The sequence below is a fragment of the Megalops cyprinoides genome, chromosome 3 (genome assembly GCF_013368585.1).
Source record: "Megalops cyprinoides isolate fMegCyp1 chromosome 3, fMegCyp1.pri, whole genome shotgun sequence".
NCBI lineage: Eukaryota > Metazoa > Chordata > Actinopteri > Elopiformes > Megalopidae > Megalops > Megalops cyprinoides.
In genome coordinates, this window is record NC_050585.1 from 41,452,899 (window position 1) to 41,465,893 (window position 12,995).

The 12,995-nt window shown below is 51.5% G+C and overlaps 1 protein-coding gene across 1 annotated transcript in view; it reads left to right on the forward strand.

The window, feature by feature from the left end:
• The window catches only part of LOC118775538 (prefoldin subunit 1-like), a 28,480-nt gene extending 17,135 nt beyond the window's left edge, over nt 1-11,345 (forward strand). The window contains exon 4 of the mRNA XM_036525502.1: nt 11,201-11,345. Coding sequence (XP_036381395.1) covers nt 11,201-11,284 — 84 coding nt within the window. The 3' untranslated portion in view covers nt 11,285-11,345. The remainder of the gene's footprint in view (nt 1-11,200) is intronic.
• Nucleotides 11,346-12,995: the final 1,650 nt, after the last annotated feature.

Sequence of the window (12,995 nt, forward strand, 5' to 3'; positions counted from 1 at the left end):
GAGACAGGATCTAGCGGGTAGGAGGGTGAGTGAGGCAGGGGTGCAGCATATCCCAAATAGGGATGGGCACAGGTACCAGGGTATCCCCGAATGGAGAAGGGCATCACTGAAAGAGTTCGGGCAGAGGTGCAGGGTATCTCTGAATGGCTCAGGGGTCATGGTGTCACACAGTGAGTGTGGACAGGTGTACAGGTTATCCCTGAATGGGGCAGGGCATGGCCACAGGGTCTCCCTGAAAGGGACGGGGCAGGGATGCGGGATATCCCTTAATGGAGCCGGGCATGGGTACAGGTTATCTCTGAATGGGGCGGGGCTGGGGTGCAAGGGATCCCTGAAATTGGCGGGTCATGGGTGTGGGGTATCCCTGAAAGGGGTGGGGCTGGGATACAGACTATCCCTGAGTGGGGCGGGGCTGAGGAAGTGGAAATTTGCAGAGCATTGCATGAAGGAGTCCTGTCACAGCCGTAGGACTGTTCCAGGGGCCTTTTTGTTTTTTTCTGTGCAGCAGTGTACAGTGTGGGATCATAGCTGGCATTCCCCCCCACACTGTATTTAGCCTCCCCCATCCCCCCCCCAGCCTGGAAATGAGCTCATGACCTCATCCGTGTATCCACACGGCTCGGCGAGCCAGCGCTAATTTACGAGGTAACATGATGTCATCGAAACCCCAGTCCCCCCGGCCCCCCTCCCCCCCTTTTTTCTGAGGCGCGCTGCATGAGCGGTGACCCCAGCAGTAATAATGTTAATTATGATATTTTAATGTGTGCTGATCGGGGCTACCGTGCAGGGTTCCCCTGTCTGCCCCGCAGAGGGTGATGACAATCGGTTTTCAGCACCCTGTCAGCCCCCCCGGCTCAGAACAGGGGTCGGTCATTGTTTGCTTACTGCGCAGACGGGAGGGGGCATTAGGGGGGGGCGATGGGTGATATTAATACCCCTCTGAGGAGGGCAGGCGGGGGATTAGCCCCACAGCTAGGGTGTCAGAGCCCCCCCTGAGCTCACAGACAAACGTCTCCAATGACAAATGTCCCTACAAGGCACTTTCATTCTGACCCCTCTGCGACATGTGACCGCCTTCTTCCGTCTGCGCAGTCTCCCGCAGGTCTGCGTGCAGCCTCTCTGTCTGCGCAGTCAAGCCTGCTGATGGCAAGTAAAGGGGGACTGCAGTTGATGCCCCCCCCAGGTTGTCTAGGGCGACCCCCCCCCCCCCAATGCTTGTACTCCAGGACCTGTGGCCTGTGTCTGCATGTGGCAGGAGACTTTCAGATTGAGAGGTGGGAGTTCCCTCTGTCTGCATGTCTGTCTGTCTGCATGTTTGTCTGCATGTCTGTGTGTCTGGATGTCTGGGTTATATCACTGTGGGGCCCAGTGTGTGACCTTGATGTAGGCACTGATTGTGTTTCATACTAGTACACAATGAGTCTCTCTCACAGCGTTTCTCTGTCTCCAGACACAAAGTAACTCTATTAATCTATTAACACTGTCACGGTCAAGACACTTCTGCCTGTTATACTCCCCTTCCCCCTCAACCCTCAGAGTCCAAGCACACACACACACACACACACACACACACACACACACATGCATGCAGATAGTTTTTTAAAAGCCCCATTATAGACACACACCTGTGTGAGAACACAGTGGTAGTGTCCAGTGTCCTGGGAGCATCTTTTGGAAACTCTGAGGGTGACAGCTGTCTTGGCTGGCCAGATTGATCAGAGAGCTTCCTTGCAATTGTGATGTCATAAATCTCTGATGCAAATGAACAAGACTGGGAGTGTGTTTTTTTCCTGCTACTGCTATTGCAAATCACAATGGCCTTTTCTTTCCAAACTTCAAATTCCATCACTCGAACCAATAATGTGTTTCTGATTATGTATAAAATTTGTTATTGACTTAATCAATGTATAATAATTGAATTGATAATCAGCATTTCTGATCAGTAACATGTTTCTGCGGTGAGGTGGGTGGGGCCCAGTTGTGCTGACCTCTTCCCCCCTGGTCGCAGTTGTTGTTTTAAAAAGGCGACTGTTGGGGAGTGCGGTCGGTGACGAGTGTGGCACGGTTTTCCTGCCATCGCCAGTAGCCTGGGGCAGCCGGTGCCGTGCCGGTGACGGATGCCGGCCTCCCGGTAAATATAGCCCATCCCGGCCTCGTTAGTGTGGCGGGCGTGGCGCGGGGGCCTGCTGTAATGCCCTAAATATACCCCCGAGAAAATCGTTTGGGACCGAACCGTCGTTCGAGCAGGGCCAAAGCAAATACGACGGGAATAGAGATCAAACTTCTTTTCTCTCCCTCCCCCCCTGCCCCCCCCATGTGGTCACGCTGTAAAAGTAAGGGCTGTGAGGTAATGGCGCAGGCGCACGTGTTTTTCGGGGGCGCTCTCGTTACCGGCCGCAAACCCGGGAGCCATGGTTACCGTGGTGACCACTCGTTGGCAGGCCACCTCTGATCTCACCAGGGTGGTGGAGTGGACGGTGTGGGTGTGCTTTGCTCGAGGTGGGGGGGGGGAGGAACAGCTGAGGTGGTTAAGGGTGTGTTCGCATGTGTGCTGAGATTTTGAATGGGGCGATTGCTCTCCAGTCTCTGAATTGGGTGGCGCGTGCAGTTCTGTGGGGACGGAAATGCAGGAGGCAGCTTTGATTGGAAAGGTGATTTCCTGCTTGGATTGCGAGCTCCCCACCAGGCAGGAAGTGACAACTGAGAGCAGTGTTCTGACTCTGTAACAAAAGACATCTTGGATAAAAATTCCTGTGCATTGACATGTCTCCACACCAAAGCCAGAAGGTTGCAGCTAACGTTTGATGCACCTTCCTCGTAGTCTGCAGGAATCCGTCTCTTTGCGTCACCGTGGCGACGTGGCCTTTCCGATCAGTAAACATGGAGCTCTGTTACCTGGGTCCCTGCTGATCTGCAGAGCGGGGAATTCCCCCGACCGGCCTTCCCATCACAGTCAGGGGTATTTTAGAAATGAGCGAAACGCAGCCGGCCTAATCAGGGCCCCGCAGAAACGCATGCATCAGCACTTTCCTCTGTGATTCGCTCGGAATGGACCGAGTGGCATTTTATTGGTCCAGCGGGCCCGGACAGCGGGCCCATTCAGCCCGATCCTGCCCCGTTTATCTGCCTCGTCATCAGGGCCCCGGGGGCCGCGGCAGGGCCGAGGGGGGGGGGGCCCGTGGCGGACCTGAGAGGATCCATTCACTTCGCAACAATGAGGGCCTTTTCCTTGTGAGTCACAGACACGCACCCGCAGAAATGCCAGAGAATCTCTTTGTGTTTTAATCAGTGTTATTTCCATAATCAGCCAGCTCCCTCTACCCGGCCGGCTGCTGCAGGTCTGACAGCCTGCTGCTCTCACAGTAACACACACACACATAATGCAAACATACATACACACACTCACATGCACACACGCATAATGCACACACACATACACAGACTCACATGCTCACACACACACACACACACACACACACACACACAGAGGCATACACACATAATGCACACAAGCCCACACTCACACGCACGCACACACATAACACACCCGCATAATGCCCACATGCATATACATACACACACACGGTGTTCATATAAACGTGTGCGGGTACACACATGCATGCAAACACTCACAGACAACGCACACACAGTGCACACATGCACATAACGCGCACACACACACACACACACACACACGGTGCTCATACAAACGTGCGCAGGTACATGCATGCATGCAAATGCACAAGACACACACACATGCGCGCACAAACAACAAACACGTAACACACATAGCCACATACACAAAACAAACGGACACACACAAAAGACACGCACTTACAGGCACACACGCCTGCACACAAAAGCGTGCACGCACGGAAGTGTGAACACGCAGGAACACACACCGGTGCTTTCGCTGCTGCGTCACTGCATGGGTAAAATAAGTCACTAAGGGATGTGTCCCTGCTGGGACTGAAGCCCAGAACCTCCAGGCCCTTTTCATTTCCTGAGGGGTGGCGGGTGGGCGGGCGGGCTGAGGTCGGCTGGCGCGGGGCCCAGTCCCCAAATGCTGAATGGATCCAGTTGTCCTGCCTGCAGACGCCAAGCACTGCGTCTCTACAGGGCCTGGAGATGTGGGAGGGAAGCATTCAGACTGCACCGCACAGCTCCGAGCTGCGTGAGTGTGTGCGTGCATCTGTCTGAGTCTGTGGTGTGCATATGCGTGTGTGTGTGTGTGTGTGCGCGTGTGTGCGCGTGTGTGTGCGCGTACACGTGTGGGTGTGTGCATGCATGCATGTGTGTGTATGTGTGCACAACTGCCTGGGTCTGAGTGTACACTTTGTGTGTGTGTGTGTGTGTGTGTGTGTGTGTGTGTGTGTGTGTGTGTGTGTGTGTGTGTGCGCGCATGCATTTTTATGAGTCTTTGTGACACATATGTGTGGATGTATGTGTGTTTGTATTCCAAATCTGTGTGTGCGTGTATCAACATGCATGAATTTGTGTCTTTACATATACCTGGATGTGTGCATGATTGTGTGTGTCTGTTGATATCAGTATCAGTGAGTGTTGGTGTGTCAGGTTGCTTGTTCATCCAGCGCACAGAGGCTGGGCTGATTAAGCAGGTAGACAGACAGACAGAAAGACAGATGACTGATACGGGAGGCTCGCTGGCAGACGGAGGAGGCTTTTCCCCTGAAGTGGGGCTGCCCTTTCCAAAGCCTCTCCCAGGGCAGCTGAAACAATAGCAGCAGCTGGAGGTGACCTTTGCAAAAGTCCCCTGTTTGTGTGCACATGATGGCAGAGGAATGCCAGGCACGAGGGAGACATTATCGATGTTGTCGTTATCATTATCAGCGCGCCCGCTATTATTATGGGAAACAATACGCCGCTGTCATGACCCGCACGCTCAGGTGCTGAGCCTCATACACATGTGTGCGCACGTACACACACACGCACACATACATATACACGCGCATGCGCACACGCATACACATACGCACAGCTCGCAGACCCCTCACACACACAGACATACACACCAACATGCATACATGTATACGCACACATATACGCAGCTCACAAACTTGTCACACACACACATGCACACGCACATATGCAGATAGAGGCAAAACGTCTCACAAACTCCTCACATACACACGCGCACACACACACACACACACACATACACCTGTTTGGCCTGTGCATCTCCTGCACAGTCACAGCCCTGTGTCTCTATCCCACTCTGTCTCCAGCGGGGCATCGAACCTGTGTCTCTATCCCACTCTGTCTCCAGCGGGGCATTGAACCTGTGTCTCTATCCCACTCTGTCTCCAGCGGGGCATTGAACCTGTGTCTCTATCCCACTCTGTCTCCAGCGGGGCATTGAACCTGTGTCTCTATCCCACTCTGTCTCCAGCGGGGCATCGAACCTGTGTCTCTATCCCACTCTGTCTCCAGCGGGGCATCGAACCTGTGTCTCTATCCCACTCTGTCTCCAGCGGGGCATTGAACCTGTGTCTCTATCCCACTCTGTCTCCAGCGGGGCATTGAACCTGTGTCTCTATCCCACTCTGTCTCCAGCGGGGCATTGAACCTGTGTCTCTATCCCACTCTGTCTCCAGCGGGGCATCGAACCTGTGTCTCTATCCCACTCTGTCTCCAGCGGGGCATCGAACCTGTGTCTCTACCCCACTCTGTCTCCAGCGGGGCATCGAACCTGTGTCTCTATCCCACTCTGTCTCCAGCGGGGCATTGAACCTGTGTCTCTATCCCACTCTGTCTCCAGCGGGGCATTGAACCTGTGTCTCTATCCCACTCTGTCTCCAGCGGGGCATCGAACCTGTGTCTCTATCCCACTCTGTCTCCAGCGGGGCATCGAACCTGTGTCTCTATCCCACTCTGTCTCCAGCGGGGCATCGAACCTGTGTCTCTATCCCACTCTGTCTCCAGCGGGGCATTGAACCTGTGTCTCTATCCCACTCTGTCTCCAGCGGGGCATCGAACCTGTGTCTCTATCCCACTCTGTCTCCAGCGGGGCATCGAACCTGTGTCTCTATCCCACTCTGTCTCCAGCGGGGCATCGAACCTGTGTCTCTATCCCACTCTGTCTCCAGCGGGGCATTGAACCTGTGTCTCTATCCCACTCTGTCTCCAGCGGGGCATCGAACCTGTGTCTCTATCCCACTCTGTCTCCAGCGGGGCATCGAACCTGTGTCTCTATCCCACTCTGTCTCCAGCGGGGCATCGAACCTGTGTCTCTATCCCACTCTGTCTCCAGCGGGGCATTGAACCTGTGTCTCTATCCCACTCTGTCTCCAGCGGGGCATCGAACCTGTGTCTCTATCCCACTCTGTCTCCAGCGGGGCATTGAACCTGTGTCTCTATCCCACTCTGTCTCCAGCGGGGCATCGAACCTGTGTCTCTATCCCACTCTGTCTCCAGCGGGGCATCGAACCTGTGTCTCTATCCCACTCTGTCTCCAGCGGGGCATCGAACCTGTGTCTCTATCCCACTCTGTCTCCAGCGGGGCATCGAACCTGTGTCTCTATCCCACTCTGTCTCCAGCGGGGCATCGAACCTGTGTCTCTATCCCACTCTGTCTCCAGCGGGGCATTGAACCTGTGTCTCTATCCCACTCTGTCTCCAGTGGGGCATCGAACCTGTGTCTCTATCCCACTCTGTCTCCAGCGGGGCATTGAACCTGTGTCTCTATCCCACTCTGTCTCCAGCGGGGCATTGAACCTGTGTCTCTATCCCACTCTGTCTCCAGCGGGGCATTGAACCTGTGTCTCTATCCCACTCTGTCTCCAGCGGGGCATCGAACCTGTGCTTGTAACTCTCACCTCCAGCCGTCATGCACTGTCTCTGGGCCCTCTCTTTTATGAGTATTTTAACAAGTTACCCTTGTGGCTCTCTTGAGTTCTTCATTGTTAGAGGAACCGGATGGACGAGTTGCCAATTTTAAAACTGTTCTCCTAAGCTTTCTTATCTGATGCCATTTAAAATAGAGGCTGACATTGTTTCTCTGGGGTTATCCCTTAATCTGTGTATGACCTGGGGAAGGTGTGTTTGTTTTGGAATAAGAAGTATTCCTGCTCAAGTCAGTTCAGGCAAGTTCAGTTCGAATTCCATGGCCTTTATTGACTGATTCTGTATTTCCTGTTGTTTAAAAATGGGCCTTTGTGAAAGGGAATCCTGCCTACAGCACAAACATAATAATAACTTACACTGTGAGAGAGAGATTTCAAATCATCCAGATGAAAGACTGAAAGGAAACCATTATCCTAAAGAGTATCACTTGTTTCACGTGTGTCTGCATGCGTATATGTGTGTGTGTGTGTGTGTGTGTGTGTGTGTGTGTGAGAGAGAGAGAGACCAGGAGACGTCAACCCATTCTTATGGGTTTCCGCCGGCCTTTGATGATGTCGTTTTTGTGGAGATGGCGCAGAGTGATGATGTAGTGGGTAGGTGGTGTCTAGTTTGTATGAGTGGTGGAGGCTGAAGGCTTGTTTGATCAGCACAGCCCTGGGGGTCCTGGCCTTGCATTGCTGTGAGGGGACCAGCATAGGAGCAGGATTACATTATTACATTACATTATTGTCATTTTTAGCAGACACCCTTTCCCAGAGCGACTTACATAGGTTACAATTTGTGCATGTAATCCATTTATACAGCTGGATATTTACTGAGACAATTCTGGGTTATGTACCTTGCCCCACCCAGGAACTGAACGAGCAACCTTTCGGTCACTAGCCCTGCTCCTTACCACTGTGTTACACTGTTGCCCCTCCCCCTTAGATCTTCAGTCCTTCCCAGAATTCCAGAACACAGTGGGTTCCACATTCTCAGACTCAGCACGTCTCATCCCTGACACATGCACTGGATCCCTGAGAGGAGCCCCAATGCAGTTTTCCTCCTTACATTCATTAACTCATTAACTTTGCAGAAGCAACTTGCATAGCTTAAAGTTTAAACATGTCTGTGCATACAGCTGAATATTTACTGACTGTTCAGGTCAAGTACCTTGCCCAAAGGCACAACAGCAGTGGCCTATCTGGGAATCGAGCCCTGCTCCTTATCACTAGACCACACTACATTTTTAACTCTCTGCCTGTCTGAGCTTAGGGAAGAACACTGGGCTTATGAGTAGAGACTTGATGGTGCCTGTGGCATTGATCCAAAGCAGGTAGCTGTACCATCCAGGGAGGAATGCATTGAACCAGGACCTCCCAATGACACTTTGCCAGGATCCTAGCATGGTCCTGAATCCCATTGCCTTCCTGTGGACTCTATGTTACACTCAGACCTGAACAGGATGCACCCAACAAAGCATTATCTTGCACTGAATGCAGCCCACATTATGAATCCATAAAAAAAAGACTGTCTTCATAAAACGCGTGCATGCATCAACATCTTAATTTGAAACGAAAGGGAAAATCATCAGGTGTCTTTTTTTATGAAAGTAATCACAGCGTGACACTCTGCAGTGCTGCTGTTAAAACAATCTCTGCAAATGTGTAGGACGTGACATCAGTACACAGAACGCGTCAAAACCTATTGATGCGCCTTCCTGAGGAAACAGCTACAGGTGTGTTGGCGTGGCGTCTGTCTGTGCTAAAGTGATACAGCGTCTGCGATGTCACGTTCAGAGCTATAAACAAGGCTGCTCTCCCAGGTCGTGTGTGGCTGCTCCGACTGCAGGAGGCAGAGTCAGCGAGTCGCAGCTGCACAGGAGGTCCTCTCCCCTGTACTTTGACGGCTTTACTTTCACATTGTCATTTGTCGTTTTTTGTCATGTTTGCTTTCTGCCCCTGTTGTCCGGGATGTTTTTTTTTACTCCATTGTAAATCCCACGGCATAGTGACTCTCTGGACAATAGAGGAAACTGCATTTAATGTATGGAATATATTATAAAATAGTATAAAACAAATAGGTTAGAATTTTTATGTTGTCTGTGTAAGTCACTCTATATAACGGTGTCTGATAAATGACAATAATGTAATGTAAAATGCAATGAATTATAATGCACTTCCTCTGACTCTTTCCTTCCTGAGTGCCTCTTTGTGGCTCCTGATTGGTTGTGTGGCAAACCAATAAGAAAACAGGATTACTCTGTATTGCATCACCCACCCCTCGCAGGAGTTCATTTACCTGATGGCAGTTCATTCATCACCCTCCCCCACCACTCCATTTCCTGCTCCCATTCTTCTGCAGAGGGAAGGCTGTTGTTTAAACATCACCCAAATGAATACATTGTTAGAGTTAGTACAGTTACGACCACAGACGCCCTTAAAAGAAGTTCAGTCATTGTGCTCCGGGGGGAAAATTAGTCAATGCCGAGGGAGTGATGATAGATTTGACTGTGTGGATGATTTTTATCTACAGTGACTCCCTTTGTGCCGAAACAGGTTCATAGGTTAAGTCTGACACTCATAGTTTATGTACTGTTGTAATGTTTATGAACTGAACCTGTAACCGAGGATTGCAGGTTCAGATCCTGGAAGGGCACTGCCACTGTGTCTTTGATCGAGGCACTGTCATGTTCTGGGAATGTTCGGACAGAGACTTGTAAAAACTCCTGAGGTTGTGACTCATAGTGTTTGTTGTGTGAAGGTGTACAGAGGCTGAAGCCCTGGCCTGTGCAAACAGATGTACATCCCAAAATGTGTCAGAAACCACCGTGTGAGGTTATGCAGGAGGCGTCTGTGTGAGATTCCGTCCTGTCTAAAGACTTCACAGAGGTTGTAGAGTATGCATCCGGGCCCTTTCTGTGCTGTTACCTGTCGTACAGCTGCTAACGCTGTAGTGTCCAAACAGATGGAAACAACTGCCCTTGTACATGTTAAACCTCCATGACTCCTGGCAGAAGAGCAAATGTGATGTGTGGCAGCAGTTTAGCATAGTGGTAAGGTGCAGGACTCATAACCAAAAGGCTGCCTATTTGATTCCCTTGCTGGGGCGCTGCTGTTATACCCTTGGGCAAGGTACTTAACCCAGAATTGCCTCAGTAAAATCCAGCTGTATAAGCAGATAACATGTAAAAAATTGTAACCTGTGTAAGTTGCTCTGGATAAAAGCGTGTGCAAAATGACAAATGCAAAAAGTAATGTAATGTAATGTGATGCGTTTGAGTCACCACGCTGAAACTGTTGTAGGATCAGACTGCCAAAGCAAATAACACTCATGCTATTACTACTACCAGTAATGCTAATAATAATAATAAGCGCATTCGTATGAATAGTAATGAGTGGCAGACGTGCCGTTCGTGTGCTGTGAGGGCGTTCGATGGCTGGGAGGCCTAGGTGACGCAGGCTTTCTCAACCGCGACACACTCACCAGGTGCCCAGCTGCAGACGGCGCTGTCGGAGCACGCCCTGTGGTCCGCCGTGCGGGGTGAACGCCTTATAAGGGCTCGCTCTTGCAGGGTGCCTGTACTCCGGGGCCCGTCAGCCCAGCCGCTCCGCAGCCCCGGGCCCCTCTCTTGCTCCTCTCTCGCCCCTGTCTCGCGCCCCTCCTGAGGCCCGGGAGGAGAGCGGAATCCCAGCGGCTCACAGGCTCTCCTTCCGTCTCGGCCTCAGGTGGAAGCTCTGCCGCGAGCTGTCACCGCCTGTCAGTGCATGTCATCGCCACGGCAGCCAAGGGTGACGGTTGATGTGGGTGAACGTGTGGCGGCGGCTGCCCAACCGCTGGGGGGAGGAGAGTTAGGATGGTGCCCCCTCCTGGATGTATCTGTAGTTTCTGTTAACTGTGGGTGTATGTGGGTGTGTTACTGTGTGTATGCGTGTGTGAGTGTGGTATTAATACAGTGCATATACAGCTCTGTATATGAATTGCGAGTTGCTGGTCTCATCCACCACAGCCATGATAAGACTCAGCCAGGAGCTTGACCTGAACTGTCAGTTGCGACTCAGGTAAAAGTTGTGAAATCCTCACTGTCTGTGCTTGTGTCTGAGTCTGTGAGTAACAGTTTCAGGCAATAAAATGTGAAATTTTTGTCCTGTCTCATCTGCACACACACGCATACACACACACACACACACACACACAGAATGGCTGCTGAGTGCTGTATGTCACACACACACACACACATACACACACACAGAGGGCATGCTGGCCCTGTTGAAGGTCAGTGTATGAGAGGCAGGTGGGGTGAGGTGTGTAACTCCTGTGTGTAACTCCTGTCCTCCTCTCCTCTCTCCCTTTGCAGCAAAAGAAGACTTACCTGGAGCGCAGCGTCAAGGAGGCTGAGGACAATATCAGAGAGATGCTGATGTCTAGGAGGGCCCAGTGAGAGGGGGGCACTCACACACACACACCTAAACACACTTAAGTATATGTGTACACACACATATAAACATGCACTCACACATAAACATGCGCACACACACACACACACACACACACACACACCTAAACATATATACAAGCACATACATACACTCCCACATATACATATGCAAACACACACACACCCACTTGCAAAACTCATAGACACACTCTGGCACACACATACACATTCTAACACTCCAACTTTCTCATTTGCACAGATACGCACACTCACTTACACTCACACACTCACACTCCAACGAACACACTCTCACAAACAACCACACGCTTTCACATAAGACACACATTTGCACAATTTGACAAATGCACACACACACACACACACATATGTGCACACACACGCTTACACACAAACGCACATGCATTAAACTACATTATTTATTTTCTCAGAGGAGACCCTTATCCAGCTACACTTAGTCGCTTCCATTCCTCATGTGCTCCATTTGTGCAGGTGGATATTCACTAAAGCAAGTTTAAGGTTAAGCGTCTTTGCTCAAGAACACAACAGCAATGCCACTGCAGGGACTCAAACCTGCAACCCTCCAGCTGTAAGCCTAGTTCTGTGACTCCGACTTGCAGCCTGTTCTGTACCCTGCTCCATACTGCCCCCACTGTCATCCTGAAGGCGCTGCAGCTGTTCCAGCCCAGGGCAGGGAGCCACCTCTGTGTTACACTGTGACTGTTGTCATTTCTGTGTGTTTTGTAAGACCAGACGTTTGGATACACTGTAATAAAAAGGATACTGCGGCGACAGCAGGTGTCTCCGGTGTGTTGCCTGCGTGTGTGAGTGAGTGAGCGAGTTCTGTCTGGGTCTGGTTCCAGATCCTTTGTGGTCCTGTTTGTCATCTGCAGGGCAGAGACGGCCAACTGTCAGATTTCTCCTGTGTGCGTGAGCGTGTGTTTGAGATTTGCTTGTGTGTGTGTATTTGGGCATTTGTCTGGTTTCCTGTCTGGTTCCCAGGAGTCCTCCCACCCACCCTTTCCCGGTTGGTCTCTCATGTTTCCTATATTTCAGTTTAGCTCATGGTCCATCTCTTCCCCCCGCCCCCCCTCCACCTCTCTGTGTCTCTGTCATCTCTCTTTCTCTCTCCCATCCACACCCCCCCAACCTCTCTGTGTGTCTGACTCAGGGTCTTTGACTCTCTCCGACTCCTGTCTCTCACTCTCTGTCTGTGACTCTTCAGGCCTATCCCTGTGTCTCTGACTCCCACAATGTGTCCTTTTTCTGTGGCTGTGACTCTTCCTGTGTTTGTGTCTCTGACTTACTGGCTGTCTCTCTGTCATCCCCCCCCCACCCCCCGACCTCTCTGATTCTGGGTCTTTGACTCTCTCTGACTCCTGCCTCTCTTTGTCTGTGACTCCTCAGGCCTGTTTCTGTGTCCGATTCCCATGGCATATCTCTCACTTTCTGTGGCTGTGACTGTCCCTGTCCCTGTGTTTGTGTGTCTGACTCATTGTCTGTCTGTCTGTCTGTATTATCAGCGCTGGATCTTGTGAGTGAGCGTCTGTTTGTCTGGAGGTCTCGGCAATATCCCAGCCCCGGTCTGTCCCACCCCCCCAACAGCTCTTCCGGTGAGGGCACTGGGCACCTCTCCCTGTGTGGGCTGGGAGTGGAAGGAGAGGAAGGCGTGTCTGTGTTTGCGTTGTGTGTTGCG